The sequence below is a fragment of the Anser brachyrhynchus genome (assembly GCF_964034855.1).
Source record: "Anser brachyrhynchus genome assembly, chromosome: 3".
NCBI classification, from domain to species: Eukaryota; Metazoa; Chordata; class Aves; order Anseriformes; family Anatidae; genus Anser; species Anser brachyrhynchus.
In genome coordinates, this window is record NC_137696.1 from 445,979 (window position 1) to 462,535 (window position 16,557).

Sequence of the window (16,557 nt, forward strand, 5' to 3'; positions counted from 1 at the left end):
TAATTTCTTTTTCAATACTCCCGAGCCGAATAGCTTGTCAGTAGCTTCCTTCACAACTCTTTTCTCCTGTCCTGACAATAAATGATCATCTACATATTTGTAACAGTAATACCTCCTCGGGAGGTTGTAATTGCTCCAAAATCTGTTCTAGAACTTGCCCAAATAAATTGGTGGCCCTGTAAACCCCTGAGGTAAAACTGTCCATCTGTATTGTTGCTTCCGCCCCCATTTCAGGGTCTTTCCAGTCAGAGGTGAATAGATCTTTGCTCTCAGGGCCTGAGAGCACTCCATTAATAACACTGTTATTCCAGTCTAACAATTTGCTATTTGAATGCCCAATTTCATCATCAAATCCCTTCCCTACAAGTTAGTCCCTGCCTTTGGTACATACAGTAATTGCCCAGTAATCATTTTATCCCCTACTCTCAGCCTGGTATCCCCCAAAAGTGGGGCTGTTATCCCAGCCCCTTCTACCCCCATCACTTTTAGGGTTTCATTAGTTAATTTAATCCCTGATACTTTACAAGCCAGTAATGATCTAGCTGCCCCAGTGTATTGGGTTCACATACCAAGGTTTGGGGGGGGAGAGGGGGGGTGGAGCAGGCTGCCCCCCCCCCCCCCCCCCCCCATACTTGGGAAACTGACCAAACATCACAGCAAATATACCAAAACTTCTAGACTGTTACTTAGATAATGCCTTCATCCTCTTTCCCTGCTCATTCAACTTCAAACAGCTCTGTCAAACACTACATACCCCACCTTTAACACCTTCAATAACCCTTTTTAACACTTCTATCTTTCTCCAGCCTGTACTTTCCCATTTTCCTTCTCTCCTCCTTCTTCCACTCTGGATATTCCTATTTGAAACGGCCAGCCTGGCCACACTTCAAAGCCTGTCTTTCCTTGCCTGCTATTCCTTCATCTCTCTTCCTCTCCTTTCCATCCTGGCCCTGACTCCCCCAGATGATTTTCTTCCTCTCTCTCCAACCCTCTGCCTCACTACCTGCTACACTGTCAATACCATTAGTTTCGCTCTCTGCTTTTCCTTCTCATCTCCCCTCCCGATATACACCTCCAGGGCCTCCCGCAGGAGGGCCCCCCACAGTGACTGTTCACTACAACCCCCACCTTCTGGAGCTTTTTCTGTGTATCTTGCCAGGCTTTAATCACAAAATGAACTTTCAAGAGACCTTGGGATACCAGGTCCTTGGGATTCATCCACGAGTACTTTCCCATTCTGACCCCAAATCTCTCATATGATTTCTGTGTTGTGCATTATTATTATTCCAGCCAGGATCAGCAAGGATCCTACTAGTTGTTACCTCACAAAGAAGGACGTACCTATCTCTACTTGGAAACGCATCAGTCCGTAGACTCTGACCCACCTAAAGACCCCTGCAACTGACTGAAGCAAAAACAAAGCACTTACCCCAAACTGCAGCCCAGGCAGAATGAGCTCTCTGATGGGATGCCTGTGACTCAATTACCATTAGGCCCTGCCTGGAACCCAAAGCCAATCACCTGGGAAAGGGGAGGGGCAAAGCACAAGAAAGTAGAAAGCAGAAAGAGAGCAGGAGAAGCAGCAGCTGTTTTTCTTTTCCTTTATTTTTTTCTAGCTTATCTGAACAGCATGCAGAGTGCAGACCGGAGAACTGGCGTCTCTCTAGAAGCAACAATACCAATGCTTTTGCTTCAGCTTTGAATATTGAAATGACAATATGAGAAAGCAAGTTACTGAAGCTAACTGGAATTAGCTCAACTTTTCTTCTGCACAGGAAGAAAAATCTAGCAGCATAACAGATTACACCCCAAAACCAAAATCAATGTAGTAACATCACTCGCAGGAAAAAATGTAGTAAATGATGTAGTAACATCACTCGTGGCCCCGAGGCGCCTGCAGTACCCACTTTTCGCCACCAGGTGGCGAAGAGGGCGCCAGGGGGCGCCACAGGGTATGCGCTGACCGAAGGCGCCTGCAGTACCGGATTTTCACCAGCAGGTGGCGGAAGAGGGCATTGAAAGGCGGCACCGCGCATGCGCGGCGCCGGGGCGCCTGCAGTACCCACTTTTCGCCACCAGGCGGCGGCAGAGGGCGCCAGGGGGCGCCACCGCGCATGCGCGGCGCCGGGGCGCCTGCAGTACCCACTTTTCGCCACCAGGCGGCGGCAGAGGGCGCCAGGGGGCGCCACCGCGCATGCGCGGCCCCGGGGCGCCTGCAGTACCCACTTTTCGCCACCAGACGGCGGCAGAGGGCGCCAGGGGGCGCCACCGCGCATGCGCGGCCCCGGGACGCCTGCAGTACCCACTTTTCGCCACCAGGCGGCGGCAGAGGGCGCCAGGGGGCGCCACCGCGCATGCGCGGCCCCGGGGCGCCTGCAGTACCCACTTTTCGCCACCAGGCGGCGGCAGAAAGCGCCGGGGGCGCCACCGCGCATGCGCGGCCCCGGGGCGCCTGCAGTACCCACTTTTCGCCACCAGGCGGCGGCAGAAAGCGCCGGGGGCGCCACCGCGCATGCGCGGCCCCGAGGCGCCTGCAGTACCCACTTTTCGCCACCAGACGGCGGCAGAGGGCGCCAGGGGGCGCCACCGCATGCGCGGCCCCGGGACGCCTGCAGTACCCACTTTTCGCCACCAGGCGGCGGCAGAGGGCGCCAGGGGGCGCCACCGCGCATGCGCGGCCCCGGGGCGCCTGCAGTACCCACTTTTCGCCACCAGGCGGCGGCAGAGGGCGGCAGGGGGCGCCACCGCGCATGCGCGGCCCCGGGGCGCCTGCAGTACCCACTTTTCGCCACCAGGCGGCGGAAGAGGGCGCCAGGGGGCGCCACCGCGCATGCGCGGCCCCGGGGCGCCTGCAGTACCCACTTTTCGCCACCAGCCGGCGGAAGAGGGCGCCAGGGGGCGCCACCGCGCATGCGCGGCCCCGGGGCGCCTGCAGTACCCACTTTTCGTCACCAGGCGGCGGCAGAGGGCGCCAGGGGGCGCCACCGCGCATGCGCGGCCCCGGGACGCCTGCAGTACCCACTTTTGGCCACCAGGCGGCGGCAGAGGGCGCCAGGGGGCGACACCGCGCATGCGCGGCGCCTGCAGTACCCACTTTTGGCCACCAGGCGGCGGCAGAGGGCGCCAGGGGGCGCCACCGCGCATGCGCGGCCCCGGGGCGCCTGCAGTACCCACTTTTCGCCACCAGGCGGCGGCAGAGGGCGCCACAGCGTATGCGCTGCCCCGAGGCGCCTGCAGTACCCACTTTTGGCCACCAAGTGGCGCAGAGAGCGCCAGGGGGCACCACAGCGTATGCGCTGACCCAAGGCGCCTGCAGTACCGGATTTTCACCAGCAGGTGGCGGAAGGGGGCATCCAAAGGCACCACCGCGCATGCGTGGCCCCGCCGCCTGCAGTACCCGCTTCTCGCCGGCAGGATGCGTCCTGAGGGCAGCAGGGACGGCTTCCCAGACCATTTTCCCAGAGAAAGCACAAACGAAAACAGCAGAAATTTGCACCCTGCGCCGCCTCAGGGAGGAAGGGTCTGCCTTGAGCAACGTGCCGCTCACGGCTGGGAAGCTGAGCGGCGGCAAGCTGTAACAGTACATTTTTTATCGGGACAAAAAAGGCAGGGAGATAATAACAACGAACCCAACGCGGGCAACGGGATGCTCTGAGCCCAACGACCACAACTCCCGGCTTGCTGGGGGAATGGTGCTCCTGGCGGCTTGACACAGCAGACACCAGGGAGCCAGCCCCAGGCTTCCCCACCTGCAGCCCAGCACCCGCAGACCTGTGCCTGCCACCCCATGCCACCCCCGCCTGGGCTTTCCTTGCCCCAGCCGGCAATCCCCCGGGACCCGGCCTCCACAACGCCATCGCCTGCCCTGGGGGTCCTGCCGGGAACCCCCAGCCCCCTCCCCACTTGCGCCTCTGCAAGCAGCCCCCACCCCACAGAGCAGTCTCCCCACCCCAGGGAGCAAAGACAGCAGCGAGCTGCCCTCCCCGTCCCACAATAGGCAGCTGCCCCCCCACCTGGCAGGGCTGGCCCCGCACTCCGGCCGACAGACACGGGGCCACCCCCCCTCCATACCCACCCCGCTACGGAACCTGCACCCACACACAGACGGCGAAAGCCACTTCCTGGGATGGCAACCACCAAAGGCGGCACGGGCCGGAAAGCAAACTTTATTAAACTGCTGTGCAGGACTCCGGGGAGGGGGGCTGCGGTGGGGCTCCCTGCCCGGTCGTTCTCCCCTTCCCCTGGCGGGCAAGGCAAAGAGCGGCGTCCGTCTGTCCGTCCCTGCGTGGGGAGCGGATGCTGGAAGTGGGCTTCTCACTGTCGCTGCTTTGGGTAGTTGCAGAGTAATTGCCTGAAGTAACTAGGCAAATTAAACTCATATTCACCTTTTAAAGAAAGCGTACAGCATCGAAGCTTTCAGGGTGGAGGGCAGCTGCGCTACCTAAGCGTTCCCTAGGCCTCCAACTTTACGTGCTATCGCACTAGGGGAACTCAGTGTGCTGACTCCAAGGAAGGGGAGGGAGCGTAAAGCGGAGTGGAAACACCACGGATAGGCTCTGCAACCAGATGGGGATCCGATGCTCTCGTGCACACTGAGACCCACTGATAAGCTGAGACACACTGATAAGCTGCACCTTTGCTACCCTGAGCCAACGACCTGTCATGTTTTTAACAAAACACTGTACTCTAGGGAACTTTTGCTCATTCTAGTATCGTCATAATACCAAAACACACCTCCATCCCAAAAGGTCCGTGCCTCCAAGGGACGACCACCCCTCACTGAGGGCGTGCTATGAATTTCTCAGACCCCTTACCTTTAAACAAAAGCAAGAAAACTTTTCACCAATCATAACCAAGGTATGCCTGACGAGAGTCACTCAAGCCCCACCTAAAGGAGAGAAAATAATGTAAACTGTCTGAAGTGAAAGGGGATGTTAGGGAAGATACCATCACGAAGGATACCTTTCTGACTTCTGGGATCAGTCGACGGGCTGAGCCTCTCTTCCCCCTGCCACCCTCCGCACTGGGACTCTGTGGGGTAACATTTGAACACTGCCCTTCATTGCATTGTTCCCAGCCGTGACAGTTCTCATTAAACGTGACTAGACCAAGGGCGTGCTACATTATTTAGGTGAATCCGTGACCATGATAGGTCAGTACCCTGAATCCGACCACAACTGTAACAGTTACTCAGCTATGCCCCTTAACGTGACAGTATTTCATAGGGAAAAACATTAAGCCTAAGATTTCCCATGCCTAAGGCCCTAGGGGTCAGGCAGAGAAGGAACCCGAGACTCTTAGCTATGCAACTCCTGAGAATCGCAGCTTACAGTTAGTCACTCACTGTCTTCCGGTCTCACAGAATGAGGCAGAGGTATAATTAATTCCTTCTCCATCTCTCTGGAAAGAGCTTTTCTCCTATCTGTGACAAAGGAAAAAAAAAAAGTTGCGATCATGGGAGTCATTACACAAAGCCACAATCTGTGAATTCACTACTACAGTTAAGATCATTTTTAGTCAAAAAACACCTCGGCAGCAATGTTACCACTGCAAACAGCGCGGCAAGAAAAATTCCACTCAAGGTAAAGGAAAGGGCGAGCTAAAAGGACGAATGACGTGACCAAAGGCAACTGCAACAACCATCTGGTAGATGGTTGTCCACAGCCCTTGGATTTCATGGTTGTCTTTCCTGACAAATGAATCCTGGAAGAACAGAAAAGATACACAAGGTGTCCTTTGTGGAGCCTTTGGGGAGACTACTGAAAGGAAAACCAAACCAAAAAACTAGGGACAGCAAGCGGCGTGTACGTTGGTTCTGTTAACAGAGTGACACTAACATACTAGAAATTTCCACGTTCTTTGCCCTCTGCCTTAAAAAAGTCACCCAATTCTGTCAGTGTTCACCGTCGCCTTTTTTTTTTTTTTTTTAAATTTTCACGTGGACATCCGAGGAAAACATTTTGAGTCCCTGTCATCAAGGGAGAGGAGGAGAAAAAAAAAAGAGAGGGATGAGGGGGGAAGAAGCACAGCCATTCCTTGCCTCGGTAACACGAGCAAAAAGCTCAGGCGCTCGGCAACAATGCGCTTTGAAAGACAAAACACAGAAGAAACAGCACGTTATTTAATCTCAGCTGTAGAGTCACGTGTATTTGTACCTGCTCATTTATTCATCTGCCAGTTTATTTTGCTACAGACGCTACAGAACGTAGAGACTGCGAGGTTACTACAACCTTTTGTAACCGATGCAATCTTTGGTAGGAATAGCTATCTAAAAGAGCCAACAAAATCCCCTTCGTCGACAGCCATCTGAACAGCCTGGTTCGATACGCTCACAGAGAGACCCATGAAAAATCCACCCTTTCTTTCAGAAAAGTAAATAAATACATACATACATACGAGACGGTAAGGAAGAAAAGCTGAACACACGGGATGCAGTCCTTTGCCAAGGGGCAGATCCAACATCAGCACAAGGAGCTTTGGGGCATGTGAGTGATCATCTACACCAGCCATCGGGACAAGCCAAACGCACGCACACGAGCCTCGATTAAAAAACAAACAAACAAACAAAAAAACCCAACACGTTAAGTTCCTTTATAGCTTATGGAAGTACCAACCTACAGCTTAGATGCAGTTGGATTGCATCAGCTTAGGGACTGCCTCCTTCAAAACGCACAGGGCGGTGGGAAAACCAGTCTCGAAAACCTGTTGCCTAACAGGAGACTGTTGCCTGCTCCTCCACAGGTTACATTCTTCCAAGCATCGTCCTGTTCCTGGATTTTACCAGCCACAACAGGATGGTCCCACTGGCATGAGTCAGGGACGCTTCGCACGGGGTTTATTTGACGCTGAAGTAAGTCTTCTGTGGGTATAAGTAACGCAGCACGAGATGGAAAGTAAGCTAAGGTACCGTCTGCGGCACAACGCTTGTGCGATATTGGACCTGAGGGGACCAGTCAAAGCCTGCAATAATCGCTGAGCGGGTGGGTAAGTAGGGAGCCCTACGGGAAACAGAGCTTGTGTTCTGCAAAGCTCTTTTCCCGTCAAGAAGAGGACCTTTTCTATTCAGCGTCTTTACCGAACTTTAGGCTACTTCCTATTCGCTTTGGCAAGTTAGCCTCCATAGAAGCCAAGAGATTTTAAACTGCCAAGCACCATTTATAGTTCCTGTCCTCCGATGACAGGGAATTTCAATCGGGGCGCTAGTTAATAGGAAAGTCTGGCTCTGTTTCACGCAAATCAAGTACCTAACCACAGACAGGAGTCTGCAGAAAGAACGCTTTAAAAGATGAATTTAAAGAGAGGGATGATACTCACTTTTCCAACATTTCTGCAATGACTGTGGCAAAAAAGGCTGAACCAGGGACGTCTCTATCATCCCCTCTAGGATTTAGCAGCTCCATACAGTTATGGGTCAAATACCACAGCTTCAACGCAAGGCAGACCTCGAAGGTCACGTTTCTGTCTGCGTACCGAGTTCTGCTGGAAAGCCCCCAGCCGCTCAATTCCCAAGCAACTTTGCCACGGCCAGCGCTTACCTGGAGTTTTGCTTTCTCTCGCTGCTCAGTACGGGCTCAAGGCCTCTTTTGTTGCACACAGTTCAAGCAAAACTCTCGGGACATAACCAACAGACAGACAGACAGGCAGAAATCACCTCTCACGTCTGTCTTGACCGACCACAACCAGCGTTCTGGAAAGCCCCGCAAGCACTAGTTTATTTCTAGGACAACTCTGAAAGCTGAGGCAGGACAAAGGTTAGCCTCTTGTACCACAGACTGAGCAACAAAGAGACACAGCTCAACAGGCCAATTCGTTCTAGGTCTAAGAAGCTACTACAGCTTGGCAGGCACTACGTGGCTTTCCTTTGCGCTTCCCACGCCGAGCAGTTCGCGCTTCTGCAAATTTGATTAAGCCTTTGAGCCTGGGCTGCAGGAAGTTTATGAGCACGCCTCGGTTTCACCCAAAGGTTGCTGCGACTTACCCGGACAGCTGGGACAGACGGGCTGCTCTTTCTCCTGGGAAACCTGCGACTGCAGCACGCCAGCTGCAGCTTTCCTCCCTTCAGCTGCCGCGCCACCTTCGCTCGGCGACAAACCCCGCGGGGGTCCCAGCGGCGGGGAGCTGCTTCTGCCCTGGTGAGCCGCAGGGAAAGGAGAGAGCCGGCCGTCAGCGCGCGGGGGGAGGAAAACCTCCGAGGCGCAGCCCGACGATCGAGCGCAGCGAGGACCCGCGCCCGGCCGCCGCAGCCCCCACCCCTCCCGGCCCGACGCTCCGGGGAAGCGCCCCCGAAGGCTCTCGCTCGCCTCACCGCCGGCAGCCGCGCTCGCAGCCAGCGGCAACCTGCGCCTCCCGGCGCGCACGGCCCGGCCCCGGCCGCGGCCCCGGCTCGGGGAAAGACCGGCCGCGCGCCACAGAACTACAGCTCCCAGCATGCCGCGGGACGGAGCAGTCCATCCGCCCCAGAGGGGAGTCGGCCAAGCGCACGCAACCGCCCCCCCCCGCGCCGCTTCGCCCCCCTCTCCCCCAGCCCTCCGAAGCCCCGCGCAGTGCAGACCCCGCCGCACGCCCGCTCCGCTCCGCTCCGCTCCGACGCCGCCCCCGCCCCGCACAAGGGCCGTTTCCGCAGAAGCCGCCGACCGCGTGGCGCCCCAACCGCCCGCCGCCTCGCCCCCTCCCGGCCCGGCCCGGCCCGGGGCGGCGCCGACCACCAACCTCGTTGCGGCACCGCGCCGCGGCGGCCCGACCCGAGCTGAGCCCGGCGCGGCCCGGCCCGACAGCTTCCGCCCATAGTGCCGGCAAGCCCTGCACGGCACCTCCGCCCTGGGTTCCTCCGAGCCAATCACGGAGCGTTTCCGCCCTGAGTTAAGGCTAGCCGTGACGCCGCTTCCGCCCTGGGTTCCCAGCCAATCATGAAGCGTATCCGCCCTCAATGACGGCTCGCCAGGACACCACATCCGCCCTCACGGTCCAGCCAATCACGGAGCCGTTTTGGCCCTCGGTGAGGGCACGCCCTGACGTCACTTCCGCCCTCGGTTCCCTCGCAGGTAACGGGTCTCAAGGCAGTTTGTTCCCTTTAAACAATAACAGAGGGCGGCTGTGCTTCAGAACGACTGCATTTCTTGAAATCTATAGGAAGCAGTCCGTGAAATATGATCTCGGAACCTCGCCTTTTAAGCATTAGAGGCAAACCTGCTATTTGTATGTGCTCCTTAGAAGCTAAACTGTCAGTCTGCAATTGTTTTACCTTTACTGCAACTCAGGACCGCACTCGGAGCGCTGACTCAATGCCGTGTGTGCTGTCTCCAGCTAGCTGTCAGGCGCACGCTGCTCCACGGAGAAGTCAAATTTCCTCTGAAATTGCTTACCCAAACCAGTATGGGACGCAATAGGAAACTAGGGAGGAAGCAACCTCTCCTCTGCACTCAGAGTCCGTCCTGCCGTCAGCTACAGCATGGGACAGAAACCGTATTATTCAGATGCGGAGGTATCAAAGATGATCCTCTGAAGTCGCATCGGAGAACTTGAGGCTGGGGGCTGGCAGGAAAAAAAGTAACTAACAAGACAAGCCATCCTAAGTCTGTAAAAAAAAATAGAAAAAAAGGAAAAAATAGAAAAAGGTCGGAGGGTGGGGGTGGGAAGGCAGTAAGAATCAGCCTGATAAAAGGTTTACAAATGAGATGAAGAAGAAGAGGAGAAGGGGAGAGATTGTCTATGCAAGGCAAGAGACCCAGGAGGCAAAGGCTGAAGTCTAGGCAGGCAGACTAGAATGTGACGAGGAAACATGCTGGCTTTCTATGAAGAACAGAGCTAGCAGCAAGGAAGTAATAATGCCAGACGAGGGAGACTAGTGCCTTTTCCTTTCACGTGAACATACTCCCTTCACTAGAGCCTACTCCCCTTCAGTATGAAACGAGGACCAACGCTCACAAAATTCAGTTATAAAATAGGAAGCTGCCCTTTGGCAGTCTCTTTCTAAGTGCCCATACCCATCACTTGCTCCTCAAACACTTGCTCATATGTTAGAGAAATGCTCAATCAGTCTTGCTAAAAATACTAGCAGTGAGAGCCTAGACTCATCGCTCCACAAACGAGTGAAAGCAATCATTCTGCCTCGGTGCAAACATGCAGTATCAGTATGGGACAGACCACTCACAGCCTAGAGCTTCTACTTTCTGTGCTAATTTTTTTTTAGCATATATTCTTAACAGTTGCGATTTGCTATTAGCAATCTATATCAAACATTTGATGTTTAATGGTAGCCTGCAACTCAGCTGCGTTCGGCATGGACAGGAAAGTGCTCATTGGTAGGAACCTCATAAATTGCAAGTTAAGCAGGGAACCTACGTTATAAGACACGTGCAGAAACCGCAGCACCTGAACGTAAGCTAACTCCTTCTCTACGCTGGGTATCAAAAACCAACCCTGAATAACTCTCGACATTGCAGAAGCAAGTCCCAAGAATGTGCCCGTAGAGGAAAAAAACTGGGATGGCAACAGAATTCATTTCAGAAGAGTCTTTTGAGGCAAGACTTCTTGCAGCCTTCCAGTAACTCACCAACAGAAATACGCTTTTGTTATCAAAGACCTCTCTGCATTACAGTTTGTGACGTGCCAGTTTCACACATTTTCTAGCCCAAGACCAGCTTCTCGATGCACCCCTCGAACACAAGAGAACGGATTTAGTCTATGCTGCCTGAACTGTACTTTCCTCGGTCAGAAGGTAACATGGTTCGTTCCGGAAAGCATCATTTTTCAGTAACAACCTTCCCCACAGGGGCCAAACATTACGTTAACCAGCCCAGGAGATACTCATGCTATTTCATACATGACGATAACAGGGCAGATACTTGCTATATTCAATTCCTAAAGCGAGCCTCCTTTGGCAAAAGAAAACGCTATTTATTTATTTATTTAGATTTTTTTTTTTTTTAAACAATGCCGTGGGTTGCTGTTTTCAAAGGCCTCTCTGTCTTCTCTGATGAAGACATCTCTCATGTAATTATGGAAGCTGCAGCTGTTTCCACTGACAAGCTCTCAAAGTCCTGGGCTCACTAACCTGTGACAGCCGTAATATCCAATTGCAGGTGACGGAATATTCTAGTTCTGCTCATTTCCTTTGAGGCCCAGAAAAGCTCATGACAACAGGAGTACCATGAAAGGACCCATAATATTACCTTTATTTTCAGCTTCTTCTAAGTCCTTCTCGTTTGCCAAGAGAATTTCTTCTCTCTGATCACGTAACAAGTCAGCAAGACAACAATCAATCTCCGCTCTCTGAAAGAGAAAAGTTTCTGAACTGCATCCTTATATGAAGTCCGTGGTGTTTGACATCTGCCTCACTTCAGCTCATTTCTACTGACACATCTTCTCACTGTCTTGACTCCCTGGATGCTTGGAGCTAGCTGATTTTTTCCAGGACCCATTTGTGTTATAAACCTGTATTTTAAGACTTGCCACATGTTCCCAACCTTAAAGAGTGAGCACATACTGTTCTCTCACCTGCTCAGGCTGCAGAGCTGCCAGGGTCCTGCCACCAGCTCGAGACCTTTCACCCTGCTGCTCTGCTGGAGGGCCTGCCAAAACAAACAAACAAACAAACAAAACACAACCACAAGACACGCAGACAAAGGTTACAGCCCATGTGGGAGGAAACGAACGCTAACCTTTCATCTTCCAACTCTTTACTCAAAGCAGGAAAACAGGTACGGTCCTAATAGACATATCAAAGAAATTCACTGTATGCCAGAACAGGAAAATCTGTATCAGATACCAAAATGCTGCCACGGTCCCCGAGCACAGCCCTTTTCAAGGCATCACGGAGATTCAGCAAGATCATCCAGGTCATAGGGGACAAACAAGCTCGTATCAAAGCTGCACACAGCTTGTATCAAAGAGACTTGACAAAGAGCAAAAGAATAGAAGGACGGCTAAATCTCAGGGCGTAGGAGAAAACTGAAAACAGGGAGGCATCCTTTGAAAAAGTTTAATTAGACAACTAACGAAAAGAGAAAAGATTGCAAAACAACACGGGAATGTACAAACAGCGCTGGAAGCCAAAAGCGGCCTGAGTAACAGCTTGCAGAATAGCTGCTCTCTCCACGCCTCTCCCTGTGCACACTGAAGGGTTCCTACAGAAGAAAGGTTTTCTTCTTGGCGTGGATATCAAAGAACCTGTCTCAAACTGAAACGATACAGAACAAGTTTTGAAACAGAAGCAGAAGTAACAAGTCAAAAGGCTCACGCAGCATTTCACTAAGGAGTTCTCAAGTAGCTCACGGATAAGCTACGTTTTCATTTTTAACTCTCTTGAAATTGTCTGTAGGACAGATGACTTGAAATGTGACTAATAGGCCCGGACTTCTATTTCAGAAGCGTCCTACAGAAATTGCCAGAGCAGGAATTCCCACGTTAAGGAAAATAACAGGAGGTAAGAAAAGAACTAGCGGACACTTGATTAAGAAGACTTAATTAAGGAGCGTTAAAACAGCTTTTTAAAGCGAGGTCATACTTTATAAAGTAGAGCGTATTTTCGTGTTCTTTGAAAAAAAGTGACACACGCGAGGAGATAAGAGTTCATTTTAAAAAGGTACCTGAATATTTCAAGTGTGTTTTGGAAGACAGAAGACAAAAGAAAGAATGGGAGTAACCACGTTCCATGGTAGAGGAAGGGTCGCAGTAAGATTTCACCTTTACTTTTGCTGTTCACCATACTTGTAATCGTCTGAGACGTGGGGTTACAAGATGAAAAGCTTTATAGCTGATACAAATTTATTGCAGTAGGACAAAGTGAAAAGCGCTGATATCGCACTTTTTCCCAGAAAGGAACTTCTCGGAAAAGGAGCTAAGTTTCCTGGTGGACGCCAACTTGAACACGAAACAGCAATGTGCCTTTGCTGCAAAAGCAGCTGAGGGTATCCTGGGTGGCATTAGGCAAAGTATTGCCAGCAGGTCAAGAAAGGCGATCCTCCGCCTCTGCTCAGGAACGGTGAGGCCACACCTGGAGTGCTGGGCCTGGGCCTCCCAGTACAGGAGAGACCTGGACACACTGCAAAGAGTCCAACGGAGGGCCACGAGGACGGTAAGGGACTGAAGCACCTTTCCCATGAGGACAGGCTGGGAGAGCTGGGACCGTTCGGCCTGGAGAAGAGGAGGCTTGGAGGGGATCTCATCGATGTCTGTAAATACACGAAGGGAGGGTGGAAGGAAGACAAAGCCAGACTTTTCTAACTGGTACCCAAGGAACAAAAAAGGAGGCAACAGACACAGGCCGAAACATACGATGTTCCCCTCCTCCTGTGGTTTCCTGAACATCAGTAAATACTTTTTCGCTGTGAGGGTGACTGAGCACTAGCGTAGGCTGCCCAGGGAGGTCGTGGAGTCACGGTCTTTGTGAGGTTTCAAAACCTGTCTGGACATGGTCCTGGAAAACCAGATCTGGGTGGCTCTGCTTGAGCAGGGGTGTTGGACCAGGTGACCTCTGGAGGTCCTTCTGACCTCAACCAGCCTGTGATTCCTTTGCAGCCGCTATGCAACCAAATAGCAAGCACAATTCAAAGCAGATAAACGTGAAGAAATGCAGAGGCAAAAGGGGAAATCAGGCCTCGGTACTGCACATAATCCTATGAAAACATCACCCCAATGCTCATCAGCGTCGAAGAGCAACTTACACGTTTAAGCTTTTGGAAAAGGCCTAGGAAAGGCAACAAGAAACATCACCAGTCTGATCAAAACTCAAAGTTAGCCTTGCTATCTCATAAACTGAAGGTTCATTTGCATCTTGGATGCTACACAGAATTTTATTTTTGCCTATCTTAAAAAGGTCACAGTAGAATAAAAACAGTTTCAGCCAAGAGAAACAGGGATCGCCAAACTTTTGGAACAGTTTCTATCATTTTTGTTGTTTTTTTTCCTGAGGCAGTCATTTCAACTAGAATCAACCATGAAATCCATCTGAAACAGCTGGAAGAAACTGTGGTTATGAAAAGCCAACCTCCTCCTTCCTTCTCGGGGCCTACAATATGGACCAAAGTCCAGAAGCCACCGAAGGAAACACGTCTGGAGATGATAAAAAGAGTACGTGATTTTGTTGATGGCCTGGTGTGAAACTGTACCTACCACCTTCCTCTTTCCAGAAAAGTACCTTCAGCATCAACAGGTGACAGACTTCACGGCAGCACAGCTCACAAGACTAGACCGGTATCAACCACACGTCTGGGAGACAGAAAAGCTAGCAAGCTCCAGGTATCTGGAAAGCAATATCCAGGACGTGTAAAGTACCCATAAATCACTGAAAGACAGAATCCACTGCCGGAAGAAGCAAACGATTGTAGAATAGCGTTCGGCTTATATGCAGGGAAAGACTATGTATTTAGAATCAGGAGCGTTACTCATGACTATATACAATTCCGAGGAGCTAGCAGAAGTACCGTAGCGTTCACACGGAAGGGCGTGCCTTCCAGTCCTTTTACCGGCTTTGTTGCCCTCCTCTGTACGCTTTCAGGGATCTTAACGTTCTTTTTATATCGTAGAGCCCAGAATCGCACACAATATTGAAGGAGAGGCTTCGCCAACGCTAAATACAGTGGGAGAATCACCTCTTTTGACCAGCTGGCTACGCTGTGTTTAATATATCCCAAAATGCTAGACGATAACCCGTGCTTCTGAATCCTTTAGCTATCTTCCCAGGGCCCTGAAATTTATTTTGATTGAACACAGACTTCTTGCTGCAACTTTGTTGGTACCCACGTGAAAGAGCAGGAGTAGGGAATAATCTGAAGTTTGAACTAAGCTCGTAAGCTCGCTAGCAACGTCCCTGATCCAAGCCCCAGGCAGGTAGAAAAGCTCTCGGTAAAGATGGTCTGGTCTGCAGATGGGAGCCTCTGTTCCCTTCAGAAGGCAGTCACCTGTGACTATAACCTGGCACTATTTCTTCACAACGCTGGCCTTGATCTCTCGATCACTCTACAATTCCACGAAAGGAATTGCCTCCCAAGTCGTTCTTGACTGACCACAACTAGCGTTCCGGAAAGCCCTGCAAGCACTTGTTCATTACTTCTAGGATAATTCTTAAAGCTGAAGCGGGACAAAGTTTTGCCCACAAAGGCCTTCGGGGAGACTTCTGAAAGGAAAACCAGGCCAAACCAAAAAACTAGGAACAGCAAGCGGCGTGTACGTCGGTTTTGCTAACAGAGTAACACTAACGTACTAGAAATTTCCACGTTCTTTGCCCTCTACCTTGAAAGTGTCACCCAATTCTGTCAGTGTTCACCATCAGCTTCTTTTTTTTTTTTTTTTTAAATTTCCACATGGACATCTGAGAAAAACATTTCGAGTCCCCGTCATCGAGGGAGGAGAGGAGAGGAAAAAAAAAGAAAAAGAGAGGGGGGTGGGGAAGAAGCACAGCCATTCCTTTCCTCAGTAATGTGAGCAAAAAGTTCAGGCGCTCGGCAACAACAGAATCATAGAATATCCTGAGTTGGAAGGGACCACCGAGGATCATCGTTAAGGACCACCGAGTCAAACAACGCGCTTTGAAAGACAAAACGCAGAAGAACCTGCACGTTATTTAATCTCAGCTGTAGAGTCACGTGTATTTGTACCCGCTCATTCCTTCACCTGCCAGTTTATTGTGCTACAGACGTTACAGAACACACAAACTGCAAGGTTACTACTGCCTTTTGTAACCGATGCGACCTTTGGTAGGGCTAGCCGTCTAAGAGAGCCACCAAAATCCCCTTCACGCCTGGATTTCACCCGGAGGTCGCTGCGACTTACCCGGACAGCTGGGACAGACGGGCTGCTCTTTCTCCTGGGAAACCTGCGACTGCAGCACGCCAGCTGCAGCTTTCCTCCCTTCAGCTGCCGCGCCACCTTCGCTCGGCGACAAACCCCGCGGGGGTCCCAGCGGCGGGGAGCTGCTTCTGCCCTGGTGAGCCGCAGGGAAAGGAGAGAGCCGGCCGTCAGCGCGCGGGGGGAGGAAAACCTCCGAGGCGCAGCCCGACGATCGAGCGCAGCGAGGACCCGCGCCCGGCCGCCGCAGCCCCCACCCCTCCCGGCCCGACGCTCCGGGGAAGCGCCCCCGAAGGCTCTCGCTCGCCTCACCGCCGGCAGCCGCGCTCGCAGCCAGCGGCAACCTGCGCCTCCCGGCGCGCACGGCCCGGCCCCGGCCCCGGCCCCGGCTCGGGGAAAGACCGGCCGCGCGCCACAGAACTACAGCTCCCAGCATGCCGCGGGACGGAGCAGTCCATCCGCCCCAGAGGGGAGTCGGCCAAGCGCACGCAGCCGCCCCCCCCCCCGCGCCGCTTCGCCCCCCTCTCCCCCAGCCCTCCGAAGCCCCGCGCAGTGCAGACCCCGCCGCACGCCCGGTCCGCTCCGCTCCGCTCCGACGCCGCCCCCGCCCCGCACAAGGGCCGTTTCCGCAGAAGCCGCCGACCGCGTGGCGCCCCAACCGCCCGCCGCCTCGCCCCCTCCCGGCCCGGCCCGGCCCGGGGCGGCGCCGACCACCAACCTCGTTGCGGCACCGCGCCGCGGCGGCCCGACCCGAGCTGAGCCCGGCGCGGC

The 16,557-nt window shown here is 53.0% G+C and overlaps 1 protein-coding gene and 1 long non-coding RNA gene across 12 annotated transcripts; one reads left to right on the forward strand and one right to left on the reverse strand.

Moving 5' to 3' along the window:
* The first annotated feature begins 1,778 nt into the window (after positions 1-1,778).
* On the forward strand, positions 1,779-3,795 carry LOC308192752 (uncharacterized protein). 3 transcript variants are annotated; one of them, XM_080586650.1, is made up of 2 exons: positions 1,779-1,920; positions 2,080-3,717. In XM_080586650.1, exon 2 carries the CDS (start codon positions 2,115-2,117, stop codon positions 3,576-3,578), a length of 1,464 nt encoding a protein of 487 aa, XP_080442776.1. In that variant the 5' UTR covers positions 1,779-1,920; positions 2,080-2,114; the 3' UTR covers positions 3,579-3,717. The 3 variants fall into 3 exon arrangements, with proteins under 3 accessions (XP_080442776.1, XP_080442778.1, XP_080442777.1); XM_080586652.1 differs by having other exon boundaries at positions 1,807-1,920; positions 2,000-3,717; XM_080586651.1 differs by having other exon boundaries at positions 1,824-1,920; positions 2,160-3,795.
* A 351-nt stretch (positions 3,796-4,146) lies between these two features.
* On the reverse strand, positions 4,147-16,218 carry LOC308192753. Of its 9 annotated transcripts, XR_013949108.1 has the most exons (11): positions 16,099-16,218; positions 15,772-15,922; positions 11,497-11,570; positions 11,172-11,271; positions 9,242-9,574; positions 7,979-8,129; positions 6,393-6,539; positions 5,331-5,422; positions 4,963-5,031; positions 4,815-4,888; positions 4,147-4,360 (listed from the first exon to the last, which is right to left on the reverse strand). It is a non-coding gene; the product is annotated as an uncharacterized lncRNA (long non-coding RNA). The 9 variants fall into 9 exon arrangements; XR_013949110.1 differs by lacking the exons at positions 11,172-11,271; positions 11,497-11,570; positions 15,772-15,922; positions 16,099-16,218 and having other exon boundaries at positions 6,397-6,539; positions 8,710-9,531; XR_013949113.1 differs by lacking the exons at positions 11,172-11,271; positions 11,497-11,570; positions 15,772-15,922; positions 16,099-16,218 and having other exon boundaries at positions 6,389-6,539; positions 8,710-9,531.
* Between the last annotated feature and the right edge of the window lie 339 nt (positions 16,219-16,557).

Excerpts from the sequence above, each read along its gene's own strand:
- LOC308192752 (XM_080586650.1), top strand. The coding sequence starts at position 2,115 with ATGCGCGGCGCCGGGGCGCCTGCAGTACCCACTTTTCGCCACCAGGCG.